This window comes from Alosa pseudoharengus, unplaced genomic scaffold, assembly GCF_046254945.1.
Source record: "Alosa pseudoharengus isolate Yale_2024_CS ecotype anadromous, Long Island Sound unplaced genomic scaffold, YU_APseudo_1.1 YU_APseudo_1.1_scf_22, whole genome shotgun sequence".
In the NCBI taxonomy this organism is placed as follows: Eukaryota; Metazoa; Chordata; class Actinopteri; order Clupeiformes; family Clupeidae; genus Alosa; species Alosa pseudoharengus.
In genome coordinates this window covers 22,579,389-22,605,791 of record NW_027468680.1, presented here as the reverse complement: position 1 = coordinate 22,605,791, position 26,403 = coordinate 22,579,389, and the positions used below count along the sequence as shown (strand labels likewise).

The 26,403-nt window shown below is 46.0% G+C and overlaps 2 protein-coding genes across 6 annotated transcripts in view; one reads left to right on the top strand and one right to left on the bottom strand.

The window, feature by feature from the left end:
- Positions 1–472: 472 nt before the first annotated feature.
- insm1b (insulinoma-associated 1b) lies at positions 473–3,053 on the top strand. Its single transcript, XM_076299973.1, has one exon. It carries the CDS (start codon positions 726–728, stop codon positions 2,145–2,147), a length of 1,422 nt encoding a protein of 473 aa, XP_076156088.1. The 5' UTR covers positions 473–725; the 3' UTR covers positions 2,148–3,053.
- A 1,929-nt stretch (positions 3,054–4,982) lies between these two features.
- The window catches only part of ralgapa2 (Ral GTPase activating protein catalytic subunit alpha 2), a 116,651-nt gene continuing 95,230 nt past the window's right edge, over positions 4,983–26,403 (bottom strand). For 3 of the 5 annotated variants that reach the window (XM_076299352.1, XM_076299357.1, XM_076299354.1), the window contains 2 exons: positions 13,896–14,020; positions 4,983–8,014 (listed from right to left, as the gene is read on the bottom strand). In XM_076299352.1, the coding sequence (XP_076155467.1) occupies positions 7,848–8,014; positions 13,896–14,020 (292 nt within the window). In that variant the 3' untranslated portion in view covers positions 4,983–7,847. Of the gene's footprint in view, positions 8,015–11,278; positions 11,320–12,366; positions 12,467–13,895; positions 14,021–26,403 lie in introns of those variants that run through there. The other 2 variants (XM_076299358.1, XM_076299353.1) reach the window with 2 other exon arrangements.

Sequence of the window (26,403 nt, the reverse complement as noted above, 5' to 3'; positions counted from 1 at the left end):
ATGTTTCACTGACCACAGAAGAAAGAAACAGCAGATAACTTTTAAAATGTGATATTTCCTATGTTTTTTCATGTTAGAATTTCAGTAATGGCAGCATTAACATTGAAATACACAAAGCAGTTTGTGAATGTGTATACAATACCTAAATTACAAAGATTGGTTCTTATTTTTATTAACTTGACATAATCTGGCATAATGCATTCCAGTGTTTTTGTGGTTAAAACTATAGCAGTGACTGACATCCTTTCGGCATATCAGTGGCCCCCAGCAGAGAACTCACAAAGACATGGCACGTGCGCAGCAGAGTCGGAAACCATCAGACCGTAAAGAGAGGAGGGTCCCGGCGTGTGCCTCGCGTGGGTAGGGGTCCTGCGCGCATTAATATAATAATGCGCAGGCACATCTGCTGAGCAATCTGCAAAGTCCTTCTACGTAGTCCCACTGACCGAATCTTTGAACCCTCCCACAAGCAATTCCATAGGGATCTTCTTTTCGTCTGATTGGTTGGAGACGCAGCGACAATGGGCGAGAACAATAGCATCATTCCTCCTTAAAAAGAGTGCTGCTATGCCTTGGAGACGAAAGCATTTCAGGGAGAGAAACATCACTAGTCAAAAGATAAATTCCGATTGGACATTCGCGGCGTGTCTGTGCCTCCATAAACCTGGATTCAATCAAAGTCTTCATCGCTCGTTTTAAAGTGCCTTTTCCACTCATCTGCCAACATGCCCAAAGGTTTCCTCGTGAAAAGAAATAAGAAAGCGGCGCATGTTTCGTACAGAGTTCGCTCTGAAGATGATGACCAAGAACACACGCCGCCTCCAGCCTGTCAAAATCTTAACGACGCATCCCCAGCTGTGTCCGCCGCATCCAGCCCGGATCGGGTCGCAGCATCACCAATCCACGCAGCAGACACGCCGGTGCCCGGGCAGGAGGCGAAACATGTGCAATTCGGCAACCCAGAGTCGCTGTACCAAGCCCTCTACAGCCCCACCCGACCCATCAGCAAAGACCATGAAAAGAGGTACTTCGACAGAACTTTCAACCTGGGCTCACCTATATCTGCGGAATCTTTTCCAACTCCAGCATCTCTCACCAGTTTGGATCACCTGCTGTTCGCCCCGGTTGACTTGAAAATCGGCACCAGCAACAGTAACCGCGTTGGCAGTAACAGCGCCATACCAAGCGCAACCATCAGGAACACCACCAAAAGGCCTTCCTCCGACAATGACCGGAAAAGCAAAAACACAGCCAAAAAGCCCAAAGCGATACGCAAACTTAATTTCGAAGATGAAGTGACTACGTCTCCTGTCCTGGGTCTGAGAATCAAAGAGGGACCTGTAGACCCAAAGCCAAGACCAGCATCTACAGGAAGCAACAAGCCATTAGGAGAGTTCATTTGCCAGCTGTGTAGGGAAGAATACTCGGACCCTTTCTCTTTAGCTCAACACAAGTGTTCAAGAATTGTGCGGGTTGAGTACAGATGCCCAGAGTGTGAAAAGGTATTCAGCTGTCCAGCAAATCTCGCCTCGCACAGGCGCTGGCACAAACCAAGACCCCAGAGCGCACCCGGGATGCCAGCACCGCAGGGCATGAAAATAGATTCTGCCAAAGTAACAACCGATGTGAAATCTGCGCCCGAGGACATGAAGGATGCCAGAATCGAACTTGTGACTGACAGAGACACCCCCAGTCCCGGTCTGTCTGAATCGGGCTCAGAGGATGGATTGTACGACTGTCAACACTGTGGAAAAAGATTTAAACGCCAAGCGTACTTAAGAAAACACATTTTGGCACACCAAGCCTTGCAAAACCAGATTATTGATGACCACGCATTTCAAAATGCAGAAAGAGTGGAGGACTCTCCCCACGTGTCCTCTACCACAGACGAAAGCCAAAGCTCGAGTCCCCTGAATCTGAGCCCCGTTGACTGCCTTCTCTGCCCCGTGTGTGGGGAGAATTTTCCCAACAGGGCCAGTCAGGAACGGCACCTGCGTCTCTTGCACTCATCTCAAGTTTTCCCCTGCAAGTATTGCCCTGCCACGTTCTACAGCTCTCCAGGACTCACAAGACACATCAACAAATGCCACCCCTCAGAAAACCGTCAGGTGATCCTTCTGCAAATGCCCGTGCGCCCCGCCTGCTGAATAGTTATGTAGGCGATTAGGCTATACTGTAAACTGATAAAAGCGTTTGAATGATACCCTCGGGGTTGTTTTCAGCAGGCCACAACATCATTAAACGTATAGAGGTTCAGGCTGGGGGCACGGCCCACAAAGTGGCTTTCACGCAAACCAGCTCACCAAGCAGCTATACGGATATCTAGGCCTACGTCTGAAATTAGGCGATATATTTTCAGAATCTTTTATCAAGTTAGAATGTCAGAGTTTGCTGTTTCCAGAGAGTTCGTCTGTTAAACTGTTATTTTTAGGACAAATGCACTCGTGGTAATGTAATAGCTTAGACCTAAGACATGTTTTACTAGGTGTACCTCCTGTCATGAAAGCCTTTCAATTCACATGCTGTAAATTTCTCTATCATCGTAGCTTTAATATAGCCTGTGAATCGCAGGACAGAGATTGGACTCTGCCTTTACAAAAAGGGTCTTGGAACATTCCCTTGTTCTAGTGAATGGCCACCGATGCCTTGTAGTTGTTAACACACGACATGCGCTGTACAACTGCCTTAAAGAGTTAAACTTGATGATTGTTTTGATTTTTAATGTTGGCACATTCAAAATATTTAAGTGTAACTATTGCAATATGTTTAATCGTAATAATTTTATTTATTTATTTATTTAACTATAATTATTTTATGAAAATGATTGTGTTGTGCGACTCTCTGTGTGTCCTGACATGTTGTAGCCAAATGTTTTTTGTCATTGTTATGAAGTTATCAATGTTGTGGGTGGTTGCTCAATTTACAATCTACAGCTCTTGTAAACGTAAAGCTCTTATAGATGCAATCTCTTTTTTGTATCAACAGGTTATTTTGGTAAGTGTTTGCTTTTATAGCGCTTTGATTGTATGTTCAAACGGTATTGTCTGTTTAGTCCTGAAATAAAATATTTTCAAAGTGAATCCTCCTGTACTAGTTGATACTTACCTACCTCTAATAAACCATTTCGGTTTTGAACAAGCCATCAGGGGAAATATTGGATGACACTGGTGATGTGTAGCCTAATGACACGTCTCAGCATCTGCAACATGGACAAATAAAGTAGACTAAACCCATAGAAATCTCAGTGCACAAAAATGATCACTAAGAAGATTTGAAAGGGTCTCTCTCCCTAGCATGTCACCACATTTTTTGTTGGATCTGACATGTAAGATAAATGTATTGAGTTGAGATAAGTGACTTTGGCCTACCTAAATCAGCGAAGACTCCACCCTCAAATTAAACCCATCGTTCCAATTTCAAGTTTACCGACATCAGTAGTAACCAGGCGGATAGGGAGGGATTGCGTATTTTTTTGTCGACTACTCGTAGTCTTACAGAGTAGACACATGTGCACTCGGCATTTGATTTCTAAATCTAAATCTGATCATATCTAAACCCCACAGTGCGCATAGCCAACTGGTGATGTGTGCTATACAGTAGACAGTGTAGTAGCCTTTGATTCCAGTGACTTGAGGAATATTATCACATGAAGAAATCCGTAGTAGGCTACTAGAAATATACTTTCAAAATGTCAAAATAAAAGCTATACGAAGTAGTTAATCTAACTATTACAAATAATATCAAGTCATTTGGGGAAAGTGATTTGATCAGTGGTTTCAGTCTTGAGAAAGCATAACATTGAAATCACTTAATAGTCATCATTGTCCAAATGTCCAAACCATTGTCCATCATTGTTGGCAGTATGAACTAAACTTAAACATGGAATCATTAGATAAAAATGAACATGGCTCAAACTAAACTCACTACTCAAAAGAGTATCTCCAATTCTAGGGAGTTTTTCCTCGCCCCTGTTACTGATGGACTCTCTCTGTATGTTTAACACTCTGTAAAGCGCCATGAGACATGTGTAATGTTTTGGCGCTCTAAATTGAAATTGAAAAGAGAATCCTGTATAATTCCAATTCTTTTAGATGAATAAAAATTACAAATGTGTCCATTTATAAACATTTCCACCTAGGCTAATATTCTCAACTCCCAATTATCCTGCTTTTAAAGGTTTTGTCATAAGCAATGAACATAATGAGCTCTATGAGAGAAGGCCTGCACAAAGATTCTCTTAGTCACAACAACATATTAGCACTTTGTACAAGTAATGCATTTGTTCTATTTACATCTAGAAAGGGAATTAAACATGACAATTTAGTAGAAAGCCAATACTGAATATGGCCAGTTAGAGACAAGCACAGTTCTTAGTACAAAAGATTGTGATAATACAGGGCAATAAAACGAAGAATAACTTCTCTCACGTCCACCCACCCCACCGCACTCAATGTGCTTTGGGGCCTCCAATTATCTTTGAGTGCTATTCTTAAGCCTTTAGCCAGCCTCCCATAGCAGTCCAAGGTGCTGCGGCCTGTGCACCTGTAACACAGGCAGGGGAGTGGGCTCTATTATCCGGCCCTGCACTCGCCCAGTGGGGAACAGCAGGGGGGACAGATGGGAGGGGGGTCAGGTTACTCTTGCTGCTCCGGGGGGCTCGGGAGGAGAACAAGACAACCTCGACCCTCCCTGATCACCCCCCCCCCCCCCCAAACCCCCATACGCCGTCTCCTATGCGCCGCCTCTCCCCCTGCCTCCCACAAGGGCTTTGGTCAACCTGTCACACTAGTCCTGATGAATTCTCCCACAAGGACGAGAAGTCAACATAAGATGATGACAAGTTGTTTCTTTAAAGGCTATTAAAATGGACACGTCAACTGTGAAATGGTGGTAACTACAAGAAAGTTGCAGGACTCATTTGGACAGAGCAGGGAGACTGGTCCTATTTGAGATGGAAAATATGATGTGTCAGACACACTGGATATGAATTTCAAATTGATTTAATGAAATGTTTGAAATTTTCACATTTCTAATAAAGAGAACAAGATTTTTTTTCCTCATTAAAAAGTTTGATATGTTAACAAGTGATGATGAAATCTTCAACTCCCCCCCCCCCCCCCCCACTCCCTCTTTTACAAAGATTATATTACAAGCATTAATATATTTATATCCTTTAGGATGACAACCCTCCCAAAAGACACGCTGTACAGGGTTCCTAGTCCAAATATCAACAATGAACACTAGCTCTGTCACTTCACATAAGTAAAGCCAGTTGGAGTTAAGACACTTCCCAGGTCTGGACCGAGTCACCTTTAACAACCACCACCTCCACCATGATCCAAACCTGTCAGACTTCTTGAAAGTTCACATCAAGACTCAGTAGGAACATCGGCCGGCAATAAGAAGAGTGTGGCCTTCTGAGTGGCTGCTGCAAGGTGGGTGAAATGTCGGACTGATCTGGGTTCATTATTTGCATACATTCCTCAAACGAACAACAACAACATCAACAACATCAACAACAAAAGAAATCTTCCTTTAAATCGGACATAAAGAGCATGCCTCCTATGTGATTTATCAGTGCTTGGACACATGGAAAATGGACACAGCAAAACACGAAACATGACAGAAGAGGCAAAGATAAAAAATAAAAAAAACACACACACACACATCACCACCAACAGAAAGAACAGATGATTAGGTAAGGCATATAAATTAGTGCAACATGTGTGGTGTTGCAGCTCGGGTGGAGCTTACAGAGTGTAACACCTGGCCACCATGACAACCTCCCTGCTGGCTTGGGTCACTGGGGGGAGTAGGTGTGTGTGTGTGTGTGTGTGTGTGCGCGTGTGTGTGTGTGTGTGTGTAGGGGTGGGGTGGGGTGGGGGGGGGGATCCACTGGCAGCGCCAGCGTGCCGGTTGCTAGGAGGACACAGAGAGCTCAGCACTGGCATGTCCTCCGACCCCCCTGTTGGCATGGTAAGGGCATCGGGAGAGCGGCGTGCGCAGCGACGTGGAGCAGGTGTGCTTTCATTCCAATTCAGCATCAAATCCGAATGGAGAGACTCCTGGAAAAACGCAAGGGGCATTCCAAAAGCCACTCCATCTGCTCGCAGGAAATGTTTGCAGAGATCACAAGTAGCTGCAGAGCAGAGGGGGCCTTTGTTGGGAAAAAAGAAGCTCATTTTAGCTTTCTGTTTCACATCTCTTTCTCTCTCTCTAATTTACAAAGATGAGAGGTATGAGAATGACCTTCAGAGCCAGCTCTCTGCGTGCGCTGGTCAAGTGTATGGATTTAATAAAGGAGTAAAATAAAATGGCCTCTGCTGAAGAGCTGAATGAACGACAGTGCAGGAGGCATTGGGGTGGACAGGTATTACACATTTACTCTGGCAAGGTCCGTCTCTCTCTCACACACACACACAAACATACAGACAAACAATGCACGCACACACGCACGCACGCACGCACGCACGCACACACACACACACACACATACAGACAAACAACGCACGCACGCACGCACGCACGCACGCACACACACACACACACACACACACACACACACACACACACACACACACACACACACACACACACACACACACACACACACACACACACACCAGTGCACGCACGGAGTTAAGTATCACCTGAGGCTCCAGTGGCAATTACTTCTAGTCAGCTCATGTACATCTATTAAATGGCAATAATGTCTGCAAATATTACTCTATGTATGTACAACAAGAAACAAATAATAAAAATCATCAGATAAAATGTAAAGCAATGTACATTTGAGAGGAGAGACAACACAGGTAAGGACAGACATCTTGTATATCCTAGATTATTGTCCACACCTCTGAAAACATTGGAATGTCGAGCAGATATCACATGAGACAATGGAATAGATAAGTATACATAATTTAAATGTACATTTTGAACAAAGATTTCCTTCGTAACTCCACACAAAAAGTTCTCATAATATTTTTCCTTGCAGCAAAAAAAAAAGCATGAAATTGGCAGCGAAAATTGTGATAAAAAGTGATAACAATTAATGTAACTTAACTAAAATAGTAAATGACAGCATAAACTGAAACAAGATTAATTTCAGTTAATTAGTGATTTCCCCTCTGTGGTAGACTTTAGCATTGAGCTGGACAACTTCATTGACTTTCCAGAAGACCTGGATAATTACACAAGTCATGCTACATGATGACCATTTCATAAAGCTGGCAACATCTGCATTGGCCCATTGCAAAATAATTTAAGTTCACCCCAAGATTAACAGGGACAGTTTTGGTGACCTACATAGATCAATTCAATTCCTGGTATGTCGGCCAAGTATTATCTTGCTCAGAGACACATTCATATTCACAACACACACACACACACACACACATACTGGTACCAATCAGATTTTCCCATAGTTCTCCCCGTATCTTCTTTCTCTTTCATGATTAGTTTGCAGTATTTCAATTTATCATCATCGTTTATGTTATCTGAATAAAAGATGTCTCTTTAACATGCTTCTCTCAATCCACTCACATTAGTGTGATAGCAGTAAAACCTCGTCTACCCACGGGCACCAGAAGTCCACAACAGCTTAAACCATTCATCATTTCCAGTTACTTGCGACCAGTGTAGAACAACAAGAAAAAACAAAACAAAAACAAAACAAATAAACAAAAAAATAAAATAGAACAAAACAAAGTAGAACACATTATCAATATTTTCACACTAAAACTGAACATTGCAGCCTTGATGATGGTTGAGGTCATTGGCAGGACGAGACACTGACGGGGGGTGGGGGGTGGGCATGGGGGTGTGGGTGAGTTCGGGACAGACTGGGCTCAGTTGGAGGACTTGCTGATGGCGCTGGCGGAGCGACGGAGCTTGCCGGACACTCGGTGCTTCGTGGCGCGGGGTATCGTCGGGGAGACCTGGTCGGTGGAGTCGGTGGGCGCGGTGGTCGCCGTGGAGACGGGCAGCTCGGCACTGGTGCTGCCACTCAGGGATCCTGGGAGGGGGTGGGAGAGGAAGAGCGAAAAGATGGGACCACGATGGAGAGAGAGGCAGGCATAGCTCAGTGGGGGTGGGGGGTGGGTGAGGAGGGACGGGGGGTCCAGCGCTAAAAGCAACATGCCCGCACCTGCCGTGCCATCACGCCCAACATGCCTGCCTCACCCTCACCGCCTCCCCACAAACAAACAAACAAACAAACAAACACCACAGCACAACATCAACGCTCCAGTGACCTTCTAACCCAACACAACTAATTATGAAGACATTCACCATCTTTTGTTCAACTCAGCATGAACTACTGCCTGCACTAAAAAATAAGAATTTGATTGCTTTTATCAGCATATATTGAGTTTTAGCCACTCTGAAGACCCAAATCGCGAAGGCAAGGCAGACTAAAACACTTTGGCTACTGTGTTTCAAATGTGCATTTTGTGGTGTGTCTGTGCAGTTTAGAGCTTACTTAGTATAAAAAAAGGGTAGAGTTGTTCAGAAAAAAAAAACAGCGCACAAAATAGCAGACTTAAACCTACGAACAAAAGGGTAGCAATGCGGTTGCAATCAGCTGATGAACCGTTCAAATGTAGGGCCAGCACAAAATTACATCTCTGCCCACACCCCCTCCCTTTTTTTAACTGCTGCCTTGGAATTAAACAAGTTCCCTGTGTCCTGAGAGGCATCTGCTTGCATATTTTCTTTCCGCTGTCTTTCATTTCAGCCCCTTCTGCCCCCTCCTCCCCGACGCAGCTCGAGTTACCCCGGCTGAAAGGGGGAGCAGATGGACGGGAGAGAGAGATGGAGAGAGATAGAGAGAGGGAGAGGGAGAGGGAGAGAGATAGAGAGAAAAAGAAGGAGAAAGAGAGAGATCGAGAGAGAGAATGAGTGAGAGAAAGAGAGAGAGAGAGAGAGAGAGAGAGAGAGACCCCCTCCGGCTCTCTCCTCAGGGCCCTCGTCCGCCACACACTCCCCATCTCTGGGTGAGAAAAAGGAAAAAAAAAAAGAAAAGAAACACACACCCATGAAGGTGTGGGAGTGCCTGTCCTGTCTGTCTCCACCGAGAGCTCTCTGACTGTTGGCGTTTCATTACGTCTAGAGGGGGTTAGCATGTTCACGTCGCCTCAGAGTGGAGAAATGTCACAGCTGTGGGGGCAGCCAGTGGCCTGGAGCTCACAGCACTAGTTCCATCACCCATTCAGAACAGCAGCTTTGGTAAGCAGCGTGAATGATGAGCCAAGGTGAACAGCTACCGCCAACTAAGGAACTGCATTCTGATAAGATACTGTATCTTCTGTCTGTGGCACATCATTTAGTCCTAGAAAGTCAAAGACGATCCACACACCACAGCGCTCCTCTTCACAGTGTTTATTAGTGACGTTTTGAGCTGTGTGGCTCTTCCTCAGACTTTTATCATGATCTAGTTCTAGTACATAATCTAGTCCTGAAAGCATCTACTAGCCTACACTGACCTCTCATGCCCTGCAGTGGATAGAAACGTATGGTAGGTGGGCATAGTATTGTACAACTGGACACACACACCACGTCAGGAAAGGGGAGGGAGAAGGCAAAGCGCTCCGCATACAGGTGCCGACACTACAGGTGCCCACACACACAAGCGTTTTTTTTAACTTTAACTTTTTTAACTTAACTTGAATTTTTAACAAGCATTCGGTAAACAATGGATTTTTATTGAGTGGCGCAGACAAAAACGGAGTGGTATCATAATGGACACGGTGGTGGCGGCAGAGTTTTGACGCTGGTGTGCGGGGGTTCTGTTGAAAACAATGGAATGGAATGGAACGCTGGAGACGGAGTGCGCCGCACTCATGTTGGCGCCAGGGTGCCAAGGCTTAAAGTGATTGCCAAGGCAACCACAACTGTGTCAGTCATCTTAGGTCTCGATGAACTTTGGAAATGTATCAGTTGGAAGGGCAATGCAATTGTGGTTCAGTGGTAGGTAGACATGGACATGACATTCGGCTGTGTTTGTTTGTAGACCATACAAAAGAGTGAGAAGACTTTCTGTCCACCCTCCTCTGAATCCACTACTGAATCCTTTTGGGCTCACAAAACAAACCACATACAAAAAACCCGGTGTGTGTGTGTGTGTGTGTGTGTGTGTGTGTGTGTGTGTGTGTGCAGAAGAGAGCGACAACATAAACAAACAGACAAAAAAGGAGAAATCAAGCAAACAGGATTTGCTTCCCACTGGATCCCTGCAGCGATTCACACTAAGCACAGCCATCCTCCATCAGGGCCAGGTGTTAGTGTCACCACACATACACAGGCTGAGAGAGGGGGAGGGAGAAAGAGAGAGAGAGAGAGAGAGAGAGAGAGAGAGAGAGAGAGAGAGAGAGAGAGGTGAAAGGAAAACATAGGGCAAAAAGAAAGCAAAGACATGCAAACAATGAGAGAGTTAGAGAATGATAGAGATAGAGAGAGAGAGAGAGAGAGAGAGGGGGGAAGAGAGTGAGGAGAGATTTTTGAGAGTGCACCAATTCGGTCATGCTGCTGCCACATCAGTGGCACCTGCTGAGCATCATACGCAATGGCCAGCCAAGATCAACCAACCAAACCAGCACCCCAAACACACACATGCACAGACACACACGCGCACACACACTTGCTCACGAACGCACGCACGCACGCACGCACGCACGCACGCACGCACGCACGCACGCACGCACGCACGCACGCACGCACGCACGCACGCACACACGCACACACACACACACAGCCTAAAACCACTCCAGAGAATACACACTCCTACCTCATCTCACACACACAGCCTCAAACCACTTCAGAACACACACTCCTACCCCATCTCTCTCGCTCTCTCTCACGCGTACACACACACACACAGCCTCAAACCACTAGAGAACACACACCCCTACCCCATCTCTCTCTACCTCTCACATAACACACACACACACACACTCCAACCTCATCTCACACACACAGACCCATCTCTCCCTCTCACACACACACACACACACACACACACACACACACACACACACACACACACACACACACACACACACACACACACACACACACACACACGCGGCCATGTGTCTCTGTGCTCCTTCGCACAAGTATTGGTTAGATGAAGCTGGTTAGTGAGGAGAAGGGAAGTGAGCGAGAGGTTTTGGAAGACCAGGCAGGGGGAGGAGGCCTTTCTGGCAGCACACAAGCTTTCGGTCGACATGGGCAGAGAGGGGTTGGAGGGTGGAGTGGGGGGTTGTTAAGAGGGTTATCTTACCTTTATCAAATACCGTAATGAGACCTTTAACATATTTTAATCTAAAAAGAGGAGAGAAGACAATAAAAGCATCACGTAAAAAACACAAAGTCACAGCACAGAACACAGAATGACGAGAGAGAGGGAGAGGTGGAGGAAGAGGGGGATGAAGAGGAAGAGCCAATGAAGAGGAAGGTGGATAAAGAGGAGAGGAAGGTGGGCTGCATGGTTAGATCACGTCACAAAACAACAACAACAGCAAAAACAAACACGTCAACAAAGGAGCTAGGGAAACACCGTGAGCCAGTTAGGCGTTACGGCTGTGGATGGAATCTAGAACACACAGAACAACGTCACCACACGCGGCAGAAAGACCCAGAACGCAGAGTGGGAGTGTGAGTAGAAACAATCCCTCCGAGTCGGCCGTCCCGTCAGAGAGAAACGTCTGCCCACACAGTCTCCACTCATTCTAGTTGTCTTACATAACATACTGTGAGACTTTAGCAGTAGGTGAGAAATCAGAGAGGTCGGTGAGTTATTCCCATTCAGCGGCTGGTTGGGGTGGTGGTGGTGGGAGAGGGAAATGAATACAGGGTTAGCACTGGTAGTTCTGTGAGTCACCCAAAATGGCCACGGTCAATAAAGGCAGGGACAATAGCACAGCAGAGTGAAAATGGCAGTGGGTTAAAAAGATCCAGGTATTGGGGACTTAAATGAATTTGGCTGTGTGTGTATATGTGTGTGTGTGTGTGTGTGTGTGTGAAAATCTCAGTGCTGGCCTCCTCTGGCCACCACTCTCTGCTGAGTGAACACAGGCCCAACAGGAGCCTGCAGTCATGAAGTCACTCACTGCATAATGATGGAGGGAAAAAAGGTCACGTTTGCTGCCACAATATTATACATAAAAAAAGAAGTGAGTAAATGCTAAATAAATAATATCACTATTAAATAAATAAAATCACTATTAAAACATGACTTCACAGGACATGCAGGAAAGCAGTGAAACGTGGAGAGGTCACTGGCTAGGAGACAGGAGGCTGGAGGTGGGTTGGGTGACTGGGGCTGTGGGATTGAAGGCTGGGGGGGTGGGGTGTGGATGGGGTGGGGGGTGACATGCCTAACTGAGGAAGCAGGCAGAGAGCTTACTACAGTCCAAGCGGGCCCAGGGATACTCCACGCTCCACAACATTCCTGGCCAACGTCTGCACACTGTCATGGGTCACGCATTAGGATCAGAGCTAAGCACTCTTATCACTCTAGGTTACTTAGCACTCTAGGGTTCTCTCACCATCTCGCTCACACACACACACACACACACACACCTATAGCATGACACATGGACTCATCTGAGTGGGCTAGACATTTTGAACTGTTGGAAGTCAGTAGCTGTTAGAATGGTCTAAAAACTCGTACAGTACACTGCTCCACAGCCTGAATGTCATGAGATTTAAAAATCGACTATCTCTACTGGGACGATGTTGAAATCTCAGAAATGTTTCTGGATTAAGGTAGTTTTTTTTTTTTTTTTTTTTACCGGCTGCCTTGGTACCTCTGGAAATTATCACATGCTTGCATGTGCTTTTCGCCTCTGTGCTCACAGCTACTGACTGGTCACAATGAAGATAATGCATAAGGTGGACACTCCTATCCAAGGACACCTCAAAGACTGTTATCCCATAACCATCATTACTACATTACTGTCTTCCATTTAAAACTCCATGCATTTTGTTGGTAGCCATTATTTACTGCTATGATTACTAATATCCAGTAATAAAGAAGGATGACTGATCTATCCAGATCTACTCTTAACAGATCTATTCATACAGTGTCTTAATATAAGAAAACACTAACACACACTAAACACACACACACACACACGTGTACACACACACACACACACACACGCACACACTAAACCAAGCAATAATGCTTGCAAATCTATTCGCCCCTGGCCTTCAATAACAAAAAGCTGTTTAAAATGAATTTCCTACACACCGAGAGGGGGCGCATGCATTAAAGCTAGATTACACTCTGCAGTTTAACACTTTCATGTCGGACACACTGATGTGGGCTTCACTATGCAGCACTATTAAGCAGGTTAAGCACTAGCAAAGACAAAGACACAGTTGTTACTCCTTGATCAGAAGCACACATTTTAGTAAGACAGCCAGTCTGGTTATCTTTGGTCTCTGTTTATGTAGGTGTGTATGTGTGTGTCTCTCTCTGTATGTGTGTGTGTGTGTGTGTGTGTGTGTGTGTGTGTACGCTTCTCCTCCTTGTGACTCTCCTGGGTGCTTTGCATGTTGGTTTGTGACGGGGTCTTAGAGGGTCAGTGTGTTGATTCTCCCCAGATTTCAGGGGGAAAAAATGGAAAGAGTCATTATGGAAATGGACCCAGCAGCCTCCCGCCTCAGACACTTATCAGTCCTGTATAATGTGCCCCCCCCCACTCAGAACAAACACACTGAACCAAAGGCAAAAGATGCACATATCATGATCACACGGAATACAGGGACATATCTGGTGATCAAGATACATCTGGAGTAAATATTAGACTAAATGAGGACAGAGGTAAAACAGGAGAAGAATAGGGTATGAGAAGGAGGAAAGCAATAGGAGGATCGAGACATGATCTTACCTGTGGTACTCATTGTATAGTACATAGGCGATGGGGAGAACACCTGGGAGGCAAAGTCCTCAAAGGTCATGACTTCACGATGGTTCTGGATGATAGCCTCAAGATACAGCGCCCGCTCCTCATAGCTTAGTGACTCAGAATTAAGGAATCACTGTATGTCAGCTCAGCAATAAACATAAAAAAATCAAAAGCAGCACAAAATGTAATAGATAAACTATTATTACATCAATTATAGAACAGAATTATAGAGCATTATAGACCCTTTCAAGATTATCAGCATCATAGTTGGCCCCACAAGACTTCCTTTTTAACATTCCATATGTTATCTGAATGCAGAGGAAGTAGATTGGGACCCAAATAGAACGTTCAAGCATTGTTTTTGTTTTTATTGTTGAAAGGGTCTATATGTAAGGGATAATGGACGACACGGTGGTCTGTTCACAGAAGTTAATGCACGGTCAAGGTTGTAAAATGGCCCCGATGCGAAGCGGAGGGCCGTTTAAACCTCGTAGTGCATTAACTTCTGTGAACAGACCACCGTGGAGTCCATTATCCCGCTTATTCCACTGTTGCCACTTGCGTTGTGTTCATTTCCTGTTACAATTTAAACTTTTTAATCGGTAAAACGGTCTTGTTTGTAGAACTAATTTCTTCCGACACATATCAACTAATTTCTCAACTCACAGGACAAACTGCCGTTACTAGTTCTAAATGGATGGTTGCTACGGCCAAAGGCCAGTCGTTAGCTCTATCTCTCCCGTTGTCAAGCGGGCGTATCCCAAGATTCTGATGAACTTTAGCTTTGAAACATCGCTATTTTACTTAGCCTGCTGTCATCCATCTAGCGAAAAGCCACCTCCGTCATATGCTACAATGTTGCAATGTTCTGAACGTCTGCATTTTACAGCTCGGATGCAACGTGACAGTTCATTTAAACTTCACAACGAGTTTGGCGAATTAATATACAAGTGTGATACGGCCAAAAAATGGATCTACTTCATAGGTGTGCAGATAACATACGGTTAATGGTCGTTCTAAATTACGTAGGACAATGTGAAATTCAATCAAGCAGTGGAATAAAGAGAATTATATACACAACTATAGAGCAGAAAAACACTTTGGAGTTCCACTTGGCTCAATTCTTGGACCATTCTACTTTCCACATATAAGAATAGAAATACCTAGAGATAATTTCAGATATACACAGGACCAAAGAGGTGTTAAATTCCTTGTGCTATAGGTAGGGGATTTCCCACAGATTAAATTTTAAATCAGTATTTAAAGCAACACCAAAGAACTTTTCCTCGGTCGCACGCACGCTATTTGTTTATCCAGCAACGGCTTTGCAAATAACGATGTCCATAGACAAGGTAGAATATGTTGCATGATTTTATGAAAGTACGATGTATTGCGACATCATGCAAGTCAAATTTGTAGTTTCTTATGTCTCATTCCATCGAACTACAAACCCGCTACCCGATCTGGCAAACTTACATAGTGCGGTTATAGCCGATAGAGGGCCGCGAAGCAAATGCAGAAGTGCCGATCACCCTGTTACGAGTTGATGAACCAGGGAAACAATTTTGAAAACATTATTTTAAGGTACAAAAAACTCAAAAAAGACAGGCAATAACAACTCATAAAAGGATCCATCAATCATACACAAGGTGGTCTGTATTATTTGATATTATACAAAGAAAAAAATAAACCACAACAACTACCAGGTCAACAAATACTATTTCAGTTACGGCAAGCACAGTATAAAACCCCCAATGATTTTCATAGTCAGTTCCAGTCTCAACAACACATTTTAAACATATCTCCACTCAATGTAAAACTTTTAGAGTGTAGAATATTTTGGCATTCCTTTGTGGATGTGTGTAGACACATGCAGAGAGTGTGAAAGTGAAAGACTTCTGCCGCAGGCAATCCATTTCAGGCTTGAACTCCTGATGACTGTGTTGTCTAATGAATAGCCTGCCAGGGCGCTCCAGAGTGGAGCCGCACGCCTGCCTGCTGAAATTCTAAAGGGAGCTACTGATGCCATTCCTGCCTCATTATGGAAACTGCTTATGCTGCATGGTGCTAGGCTGTTGCCAAGGCCCCAGTACTCCACCATGGCCGAGCTGTCAGATCCACAGTTCCTGTCTGGTTGACAAACGCGTGTGTGTGCGTGTGTGTGTGTGTGTGTGTGTGTAGCGGTGCAGCCACGTGCCGGCGCAGCAGGGGCTGAGGCAGCCGTGACAAATTGTTGAAAGGGTCTGTCTCAGCCCAGCACTGACAAGCACCTGAGCCTGAGGCCTGGACACAGGGAGGGGAGCAATCTGCTTCCCTCCATTTCTGCCTCCATCAACATGCACATAGAGGAGGGAGGGGAGGATGGAGGGAGGAGGGAGAGATGGAAGAGGGGGAGGGAGAGTGAAGTGGAGAGAGAGAGAGAAATATGGAAGAGGCTATCAAATCCTGAATGACAGGAAAGGGACAATAACATGGTGAACACTTTGCTGTTTGAATTTAAAAGTCAACAGGTGGGCACACCAGCACACAGGACAACCACACACTAGTGTATGTGAAAGTCAATAGGAACAGCTATTCTTATGCGATGTTTTCATCATTATTTAGAAGCTTTTCCCTGATTGAAATCCAAGAGAGAACATTCACACATTTTCAACTATGGCAATCTAGGATTAAATTACACTGAGTAATTAGCTTTGGCTAACCATCAAGTGAGAATCCCTGCCTTCATACATCAACAAATGATCAACTTCACTTTATAATGGTGACAAACGGAGTGAGGAATTACATAAGACTAGATGGAATAAAAGATGAAAAATAAGGGTTTCGAAAAAAAAAAAAAAAAACAGAGAGGGAGGAAGAAAAAGTCTAGCGAAACGGCAACAACCCAGAATCGCACTGGGTCAACAGAGCCATATGGCACTCCATTATCGGAGATGCAGATGACTGCAGCGTGGCCTGTTATTGAGATTCTTAGAGCAAATATTGACTCCAGCTGGGGCTTCCACTGCCCTCCGAGAGAGAGAGAGAGAGAGAGAGAGAGAGAGAGAGAGAGAGAGAGAGAAAGAGAGAGAGAGATATACAAAGGGAAAAAAACAGGATTGAACAGAGGCAAACAACTAGAAATAAATGAATCCTGATCACTCCCTTTGGTCCACCAAATGATGAATAAATGCACAGTTCAGTCCCTGTAATGCATCTGCCTGATTTGTTCCTCTTGCCCATCCTCACAACCGTGTGTGTGTGTGTGTGTGTGTGTGTGTGTGTGTGTGTGTGTGTGTGTGTGTGTGTGTGTGTGTGTGTGTGTGTCCGACCCTGTTTGTCTTTAATCACAGCACATACTGGGTACAGCATGTTCCACTTGACAAATGCAAATGGCACACAGGTTACTGCGGACTGAGCGTGGTAATTCAATCTACGGACTGGACACACTAAAGAAGGTGACGCATCGCATGGCACATTCCACTGACCTAAGCACAGCATCCATACACACAACTTTATTGTGTGTCTTATGTTGCTACTAGCCACACTGGACCAACGTCAAGTCCAAACCTGACCCAGCTATATTAGGTAGCGATCAGTACCTAGACTTACAAGGAAGTCAGGAGTGAATAGTCTTACGTTTAATAGAACATTGTGTTAGACCAGGCGATATCTATGGTATGGGAATGTATAGATTCTCAAAGCTATTTAATCTATGTGACATACAGCATAGGGAAGAAAACTTCGCCTGCTAATATTGTAGTTACCTTCCCCATTTATTTTCTTTTTTTTTGAGTGAGCCACTCTATATGGGAAGTCCAGGATGACCTGACACCCTGACAGAAGGTGCGAATAAGTTTGGGGTTTCCCAGTTATCCAGTAAGCTCCGTCAACCTTGAACCATCTGTGGGCAACAGCCAAATGAAGCATGCGAGAAGGGATTTTCCTGGAAAGCATCTTCACGCACTCCATCATAAACAACATGTCTCTATGAGTGACCATGTGCATACAATTCTTTAACAGGAAATATTGCAGCCCGCTCCCAGCAAAATAACTTCTAGGTCGTATGAAAAGACTGGAAAATGCAACAGCACAGAACGTCTTTAAACCTGAACAAATTTAACAACAACAGCGGGACGGGAAAAAAACAACAACACCCTGCTATGTAAAATAATGTGATGACCTCGCTGAAAACAGAGGTCAGTGTCTGGCAAGATGGGAAAAGAGAAGGAAGAAAGGAACCATAATGACCCCGTTATGGAGGAGTGAGAAAAGGAGAGAGAGAAAAAAAGAGATGACTTAAATCCACTTAATGACGAAAGTGACTTCTAAGCATTTTGAAGAGCAAGGGGTTTAACAGATAATGGGCCTCTTCCTCTCCTCTCAACCCTCCTCCCTTCCTCCACACCTCCATCCCTCTTCATCCCCCTCTCTTTGCCTTCCCCTTCGGCCACCCCAGGGTGCACCAGGTGACAAAGGGAATGAATTACCGCTCAGATAAAGCAGGGCCCTTGGGGACAGCAATGACTCATTGTGAATGCTGGGGATTGGCTTAGCAGACGCTGTCCTGTGCCTTACGCACATAAGGTGAGACGTCCACTCCAGAAGCACATTAAGCAAGACCAACGGGCCACCAGCCAACCTCAGAGTCATCACATAACCTCTATGGAGCCAGTTATAAGGGGAAAAGGGACACAATTATTTGCATGCATGTATGTATGAGTGTGTGTGTGTGTGTGTGTGTGTGTGTGTGTGTGTGTGTGTGTGTGTGTGTGTGTGTGTGCTTGAGTGAGGTGTCAGTGTGTGTGGGAAGGCATAGGACAGCGGGATTGTGTGCATGTCACTCGTCCAGATGGTAGGGATGGCCAGTGCAGCCAGTGGGGAATTGTGTGTGTGTGTGTGTGTGTGTGTGCAAGTGTGTGTGTGCAAGTGTGTGTGTGTGTGTGTGTGTGTGTGTGTGTGTGTGTGTGTGTGTGTGTGTGCAAGTGTGTGTGTGTGTGTGGAGGGGGGGGGGGGGGTCAGCCACTCTGACGCATCAAAGCCAAGGTCAGGGGGCAACCGTGGCCATGTTCAAGGTGAGCGGGGACCGAGGGCCAGAGGGTGGAGGGTTGGGGTGAGCGGGTGGAGTGGTGTGGCGTATAGGGGGGTCTCAGATGGCCCCTTATTAACAGTCTGCTCAGGCCGGGCGCATCCTAGGGGACCCCTTCTGAACTGTCCCTCCACACTTCCCTTTGTGTCCACTCACACTCACACACAAAAACACACAAACAAAGGAACCTCTCAGGGGGCTGAGCCGAAGCACTGGACTGCACAGGTTCACAGCGTCCACAATGCGCCTGTGTCTATGATTAAGACATATATCTAAAACAATTACATCATATAGTCCTATAGTCACTAGCGCTTAGCAGAAGAAAAAAAAACCTAAACACACACACACACACACACACACACACACACAAATCACATAGAGAAAAATGAAGGCTTATTCTCAACTGATTTTAAAGCCGTGGAAATGCCATCCATACCACATGCATATAAAGATGACCAGAGAGCCCCTCACTGCATTTGGGAGGTTTGGCATCTACGAGAGGAGAGGCGGGAGAGTAAGGTGTTGAGGAGGAGAGGGGGGGTGGGGGGTAAGAAGGGAGATGGAAATGCATTTTTAAAAGCCAACCAGGCAGCAGGGGCCAGGATTACGCCAAGCCCCAGGTCAATTAGCCGAGGCGGGGACCATCACACCACGGAGGCGGCCTGTCCGAGCCTTCAGGGTCATCCGGCCTCCCAGCAGCGAGAGGTCCGGCACCACTGAGGCGTCGAGAGACATTATCAAGTCACTAACGCCAGACCTACACAGCAGCGTGTCTGTTTCTGAACCTCAACCACTTTTCTGGACAGCTTTGAGAAAATAAAGGGAGTCAAAGAGTCTGATGAGGGAAGAGGAAATGTTTTTTTTAAATGAAGATGCTTCCCAATGGGGGTTAAGTTAGTTCCCCCACCCCCCACTTTCCCTCTGTCTTGTTACTCCTTTTGCCTCAAGAGTGGCTGAAGTTGATGTGGAGAGTCTCTGAAATGTGCTTGACCTCCTCTCAAGCTCAGGAGTGTCAGTCATTAACCTCTACCAATCAGTTTGACCTTGGCAGAGAGGAGGGTGGAGCAAGAGGTAATTTGTGTGATTTTGGTGGGGGAAAAAATGGCTTTTGGGGTGCAGGCGGAATGGGCATACCGCGCGTGTCTGGCTCGCCTGAATGGAATGTTCTGGCCAGCCGTAATGAGAGCCACAACGTCCTTCTAATGAATCTCACTCCTTTAGCGGCTTTTAATGAGGCACCGACAGCGAGAGAGCCGCAAGTCATGGGCAGAGAGTGCCACCTCCGCGATGGGGCCAGGCTAGAGACGCCGCTGTGACCCGCACACATAACGGCAGATACAACACCTCACTATTGCCATGCTGGATCCTTGATGGGAAGGGGGGAAAAAAAACCTTAATGCATGAGCACTGGCTCGAGCAGGTGGAGATGACACTTCAGACATTGTGCCACACAAGAGGACAGGACAGTGTGTGTGTGTGTGTGTGTGTGTGTGTGTGTGTGTGTGTGTGTGTGTGTATTGGGGGGGGGGGGCGCACCGGAAGGAGAGAAAGAGGAATAGGAGAGAGAGGAGGAGGAGGAGAGGAAGGACAGCTGGGAGAGGGGAGGGACGGAGGAGTGTCAACAGTCACAGCCCGTGTGAGACGGCGGGGCTGCCGGCATCAGCCCGGAGGTTGGCAGGTGTTGATTGGAGAACTTCTGGGCGTCTGGCTACCTGTTGTCGCAGTGGCGGCCTGAGGCGCGAAGCCCGTCCCAGCGGAAGGATCGGGGAGGAGGTGTGAGGTGATTATGGAGAAGAAAAAAAAATGGAGAGAGACAGAGACAGCGACAGAGAGTGAGAGAGGTGGAGAGGTGGAATAAGAGAATAAAAGAGAAGAGAGAGGCAGCAGAAGACCTGGTGTGTGGAAATGAAGGAATACAGTCTAGGAGAGCAAATAAAAAGGAGAGAGAGAGAGAGAGAGAGAGATAGGGAGGGAGGGAGGGAGGGATGGAGATAACAGCCATTTTCCTGTGCTGGGCGAGTGGAACAATGCACCTGCCCGGTCCCAGCTGACTGAGCGCGCCCATGTGCCGCAGCCTCGGCCCCTTAAGACTCATTAGGTCTCATGTTCTCCGATCGAACGGATGATTGCGGAGATGACGAGCGAGACGGAACTAACTAATAGAGTGGAGGAGGACGCACACGCAGTGGAGGAGACGGACGGGCTGAAATCAGCAAAACACTGTCCGCGCTCGTCCCTCCAGCTCGCAAGAGCAGGAGGAGGATGAGGAGGGAGGGGGAGGGGAGAGGAGGAGAGGAGGAGAGGAGGAGAGAGGAGGAGAGGCTCTTTACTATAACAGCAGGCCTCATTAGGCTCAAGAGTGGGAAAGTCTGTGGAGAGGGAGGTGGGGAGATGAGGGAGGTGGGGGAACAGAGTGGGGGTGGCAGGGTGGGTGGGGGTATGTAAGAACAGGTTAATTGAACCTCGGGGAAAAAGGGCTGGATATGGAGACGCCAGTCTCACCTCTCATCCATCCCCTTTGGGGAGGGGTGCAGACGTGCCGACAGCTAGCGACGAGAGTGACATCACACCCGCGTCCGGATTCCCACAAAGGACGGGCAGACCAGTCCCGTCATCGCCGTTGGAAGGTGATTTGTGAAAACACTAAATCACGCATGTGTCGTTACCACGATCGCGCACCCACAAACGCCTGAGACCAAATATTGATCGGGTGCATGGTGACAAAGGCTAGGGCTTGTTAGCACATTTTCAACAACTTTAAGGGCGACAGGTTTCGTAACTTCTGTTGGCCCCGCTGTTGCATTACTTTGGGTCATGACACCCAGCCACTCAGTTGAGTGCTAAGGTCAAAAGAGTTCGAGCTCCACTTCCCGATGACTCCACTTAGTGATATATATATCGCCAAGTCATCCTCTTCGATCCATGTGCAGCATTAAGATGCCATCTTCTTTTATATCCACTGCCTGTCATTGTGCACCTCTTTCCAAATGGTCCAAGTACAGGTTTGCAATGTCTAAAATGTTTTAGGGACAATTCACTTAGAAATTTGGCTCGATCAAACCAGTAGATATGATCCCAATGTAATGTATTGTATGACTATTCTGCTGTAGCAAAGTGAAATTCTTGTAGCTGGTAGCAAAGTAAAAGGCCAAGCTGGGATTCTTCAGTGAATAAGGTAGAATTGGGATCACACCATGGTCATATATATGAGTAAATGGGAGGACATTTATGGGAAATATAGGTGAACAGAATAAAAAGAACACTTCAGTGAGAATAATGTTTGGTATTTTATAGGCTACAGGAAGGACAAGCTATATTATTATACTGGACATGCTATTTGCATGTAAATGCAACAATGTCTGAACCATAGATATATATAAGGTCTGAACAATCTCTTGTATTTTACTGCTGAAGGATCCAACTAGAGCACCTAGTGATTTTTTGAAAGAAGGGAATTCTATGACAAGCATCTGTTGCTATGGCAGGGGAGTAAACACACACCGGCTGGGATGTCTGCATTGTTATAGCGGCAGACGAGGCGCAGCACACAAAAGCTATCAGTGCCTGCAATACAGACAGAGGTCAACCACGTTCAAGTGGCTCTTGCATCAATTTATCACATTTTCTGAGCTTATGTCCACATGAAGACCAATGCCTAAGTAAGCTTGCAAGAGAAACTAATCGAGCCACACAGTCTGCCAACATTTCAAAGTACACAAAGTATACTTTTTGCATACTACTGCATGTCCTACCACTATGATTCAAAAGAAAACAAATAATCGGTAGTTATCTTCATTGCTGAGGGGGTCCTAAAACATTCTGACTATTGGTTAACTTTCACCAAAAAACAGCTCCATAGCTCTCCTCCTTCAGTGCTATGCCCCCTTGAATGTTTAGAGATAATTAAATATTAACAACTCTGATTTAGTCTGCCTGCTATGTTAATGACGTGTGTGGAATGTGCTCAGAAATGTCCGCTACACGCCAAATTCGCCTCTCTGTCACACACTCTCCGTTTCACACTCCTCACAGAGGGGCATGCGAGTGAACAGCCCGAGCAAAAAATGTCAGTCGCCTCAGTTTGGCCTGGTGGTCTTTAAAGCATGCGAGGAATGGAGTGACTTGGCAACGGCAAGGCTAGCAATACGATTCACAGCTTGGCTTTTGCTTAGGGTCATGTCTACATAGTTGTTATACAGTATTTAGGATGGGATGAAGAGTGTGTAGGGAAAAGGGAAGCTATTTTTTTTTTTTTTACTAATGCATATTTATTGGAGGGAACTGATGCATGTTCCATAATTGGCTCAGGTTCTATATAACAATGTCTTTCCAAATGGTTTTCCACCAACATCTGAGGAATATATTTCTGAGGAAAAAAGGAGGTGTACAAATACAATGCTCTTGCAGTTGCATGTGTATTTGTCACCAGCTCTTCTGTTAAATCGAGAAACAAAGATTTGGCTAAGGAGGGAAGACCAAGCCTACTTGATGAGCAGAAAGGAGGAGGTGTCCTAAGATGTGTGTGTGTGTGAGTGAGTGTGTGTGTGTGTGTGTGTGTGTTTGGGGGAGGGGGTGGTGGTGTTAAACTTCTGTGTGTGCACAAACCTTTATTCCCCCTTTTTCTCTTCTCCTTCTAAAATGTAATCCTCGCCTCCAGCTAGACTGTGCAGTCAAGCGCACTATTACACAGCAACAATTAGAAAGGGGATGAAGCCTGGCACCTGGTCCTCCTGCATACTGGGAGCCTTCAGTGGCAGCTGACTGTAAACCCACACCCCCCACCAAAACACACACACACACACACACACACACACACACACACACACACACACACACACACACACACACACACACACACACACACACACACACACACACACACACACACAAACACCCCCCTCGCCAAAACCTCCCATCCCCGCCAGGTGGTCCTCCTTCAATAACATTAGCTAGTCACTTCAGGGTTAATCAGAAGTCCGTCTTGGCCCCCAATCCGCCTGCATGGAGCCTATTCAGGCGCCCACAGACAGTGTGCCTTTTATGGGCGCATGAGACAATGCAGCCTCCGGCTCGTCCCAGCAAAGGCAGATCTCGGGAGAAGAGCAGAAGAAGAACAGAAGAGAAGAAAGAGATGGAAAGAGGGGAAAAAAGAAGAAGGGAGATAATTCAACTATATTTGCCGGGTCCCTCCCTCGGAAGGGCCTGGTTAGTGTTTCTGAGGGGCCGGGCCTCTTGTGGAGCCGACGGACAGGCGGGCGGGCGGGTGCAGGGCCACCGGGTAATAATGGGGGCTTTTCTGTTTTCTGGGGACACAAACCAGATGGAGGACAGAGAGTGTGCGAGTTGAGTGAAGTGGCGCAGCATCTCCACAGACATTGTGAAAGTCGGGGAAAGTGGAAGACTGGCAGCATTTTAGGAGGAGGGGGAGGAAGCGGACAAAAACAAGTGGGTGTAGCTCCATACAGTAGCAGAAAAAAAAAAACCATAAAGCCTCTCCTCTAGTTTCTATCCCTGACTCTGAAATCCAAGCATGAATAAGCTTCATCTAAATGACAATAGCTATAGATTTGCTAACCCCCCCCCCCCAAAAAAAAAATAATAAAAAAAAAAAAATTGCCATGCACCAATTAGCAGCTATGTATGCATACAGCAGCCAATGAAAATGTGTGTACAACATGCTAATGAAAAGCTAGGCTAGGTGCTTTTGCTTCATGGCCAAACATCCTCCGTCTGCTGTCCAGGAAAGACAAGACAGAAGGAGAAGAGCGTTGCTACGGAAGATAAAATCACGCCATAGAGAAAGGACCATTGAGGAGGAGATGGGGCTACCGCTGGAAGAGTGAGGCAGAGGTCTGACCACGACAAAAAATAATGTGTGGCTGAATATCAACTGGCGTTCAGTGAAGAAAGTCATGGAACTTCAAAAAATCAGAAGGAAAAAAAAAACGGCAAGTGATTGGATGCCAAGTGATCTGAATATCAGGTTTTAGACATGAATTAGGATTAAAGATATCGTAAACAATTACCAAACAAAGAAAAAAAAGCAAAACCCCAAAAGTAAATTTCCTCTCTGTGTTTGTGTGAATTGGACTTAAAGTTTGTTTTTCACGCGTTTCTCTTCCCAGTCCGAAGAGGTCTGACGGGACTCGCCTTGGACAGTCCCATCACACGCACCGTTGCTTCTCTGCTGTGACCAAAGTGAGGTCTGGCACTCCAGAACGCCAAGCCGTCCTATTACCACATCAAAGGGCGGCAACCTCTGAGAAGGAGTGCTGGGCGCAAGCAAAACAACAACACGCTGGACAAATAAAAGAATCACGATGCACACTTTTATGTTGCCATTGTAAATTTTTTTCCTTTCTTTCTTTCTTTTTTTTTGATCCCGCTTGTTTTTTTTTGTTTGTCCATCGACGCTGAAAATTCCATTTTGCGCTTAAGATGCAAATGCCCCCGCCACAAGGGTATCCTCTGGCCCTGGACACAATCAAGCGCGGGCCGTCGAGGAGTCGGTGTTGCCTTTGAACTGTTAAGAGTGGCATTTTAATGCGCAACTTATAAATAATCAACTAATTCCTCTTCAGTTGCTAATTGAACGACGGAAGGTGGGAGGAGGAACGAAAAAGGACAGAAGACGCGCTTCTGGTCTGAATGGCCACAGTGACCTTCTCCACCAGTGACCTGTGATGCCAAAAAAGGAACTGGGAGGAAGATTATCAAGCTTTGGAAAGAGGTGCACAATGGTGTTTTAAGCCCCCAACGTCATCTTCCAGGCAGCGCTGCATGGAAGGCACTACGGTTAAGCAAGGGTTAGGGTTAGGGTTAGGGTTAGGTGCCTTGAAGTCGACGGTCGCAGCGCTGCCTTGAAGTCGACAGTGGGGGCTTAAAACACCATCGAGCGAAAGAGGTACCTTGAAGGAGGTATCGGATAGGTATATAGGTGTAGCTGTATGGATTATATGGCATTTTTCATGTGTGGAGGTCCATTGTACACACTAGGCCTAGAGAGATAGTCCAGTAACACTGCTTAAAAACATAATGACAGATTGCTCGAGGTATTATATTCTAAAATACAAATCCAGATATCACAAACACACTTCACCCAGGAACACTTTAGAGCACACACAACAAAAGCAAAGGAAATAAACAACTTAATTGTTGGCTTACAATAGGTACCGACTGCAGCAACAGTACCACTGGAGCCACTAAAATTCAAGTTTTTTTCTAGATATCACGGCCTCTCTCTCTCCTACACACACACACACACACACACACACACACACACACACACACACACACACACACACACACACACACACACACACACACACACACACACACACACACACACACACACACACACACACACACACACACACACACACACACACACGAAGACTGACAGAGAGAAAACATACAAACACA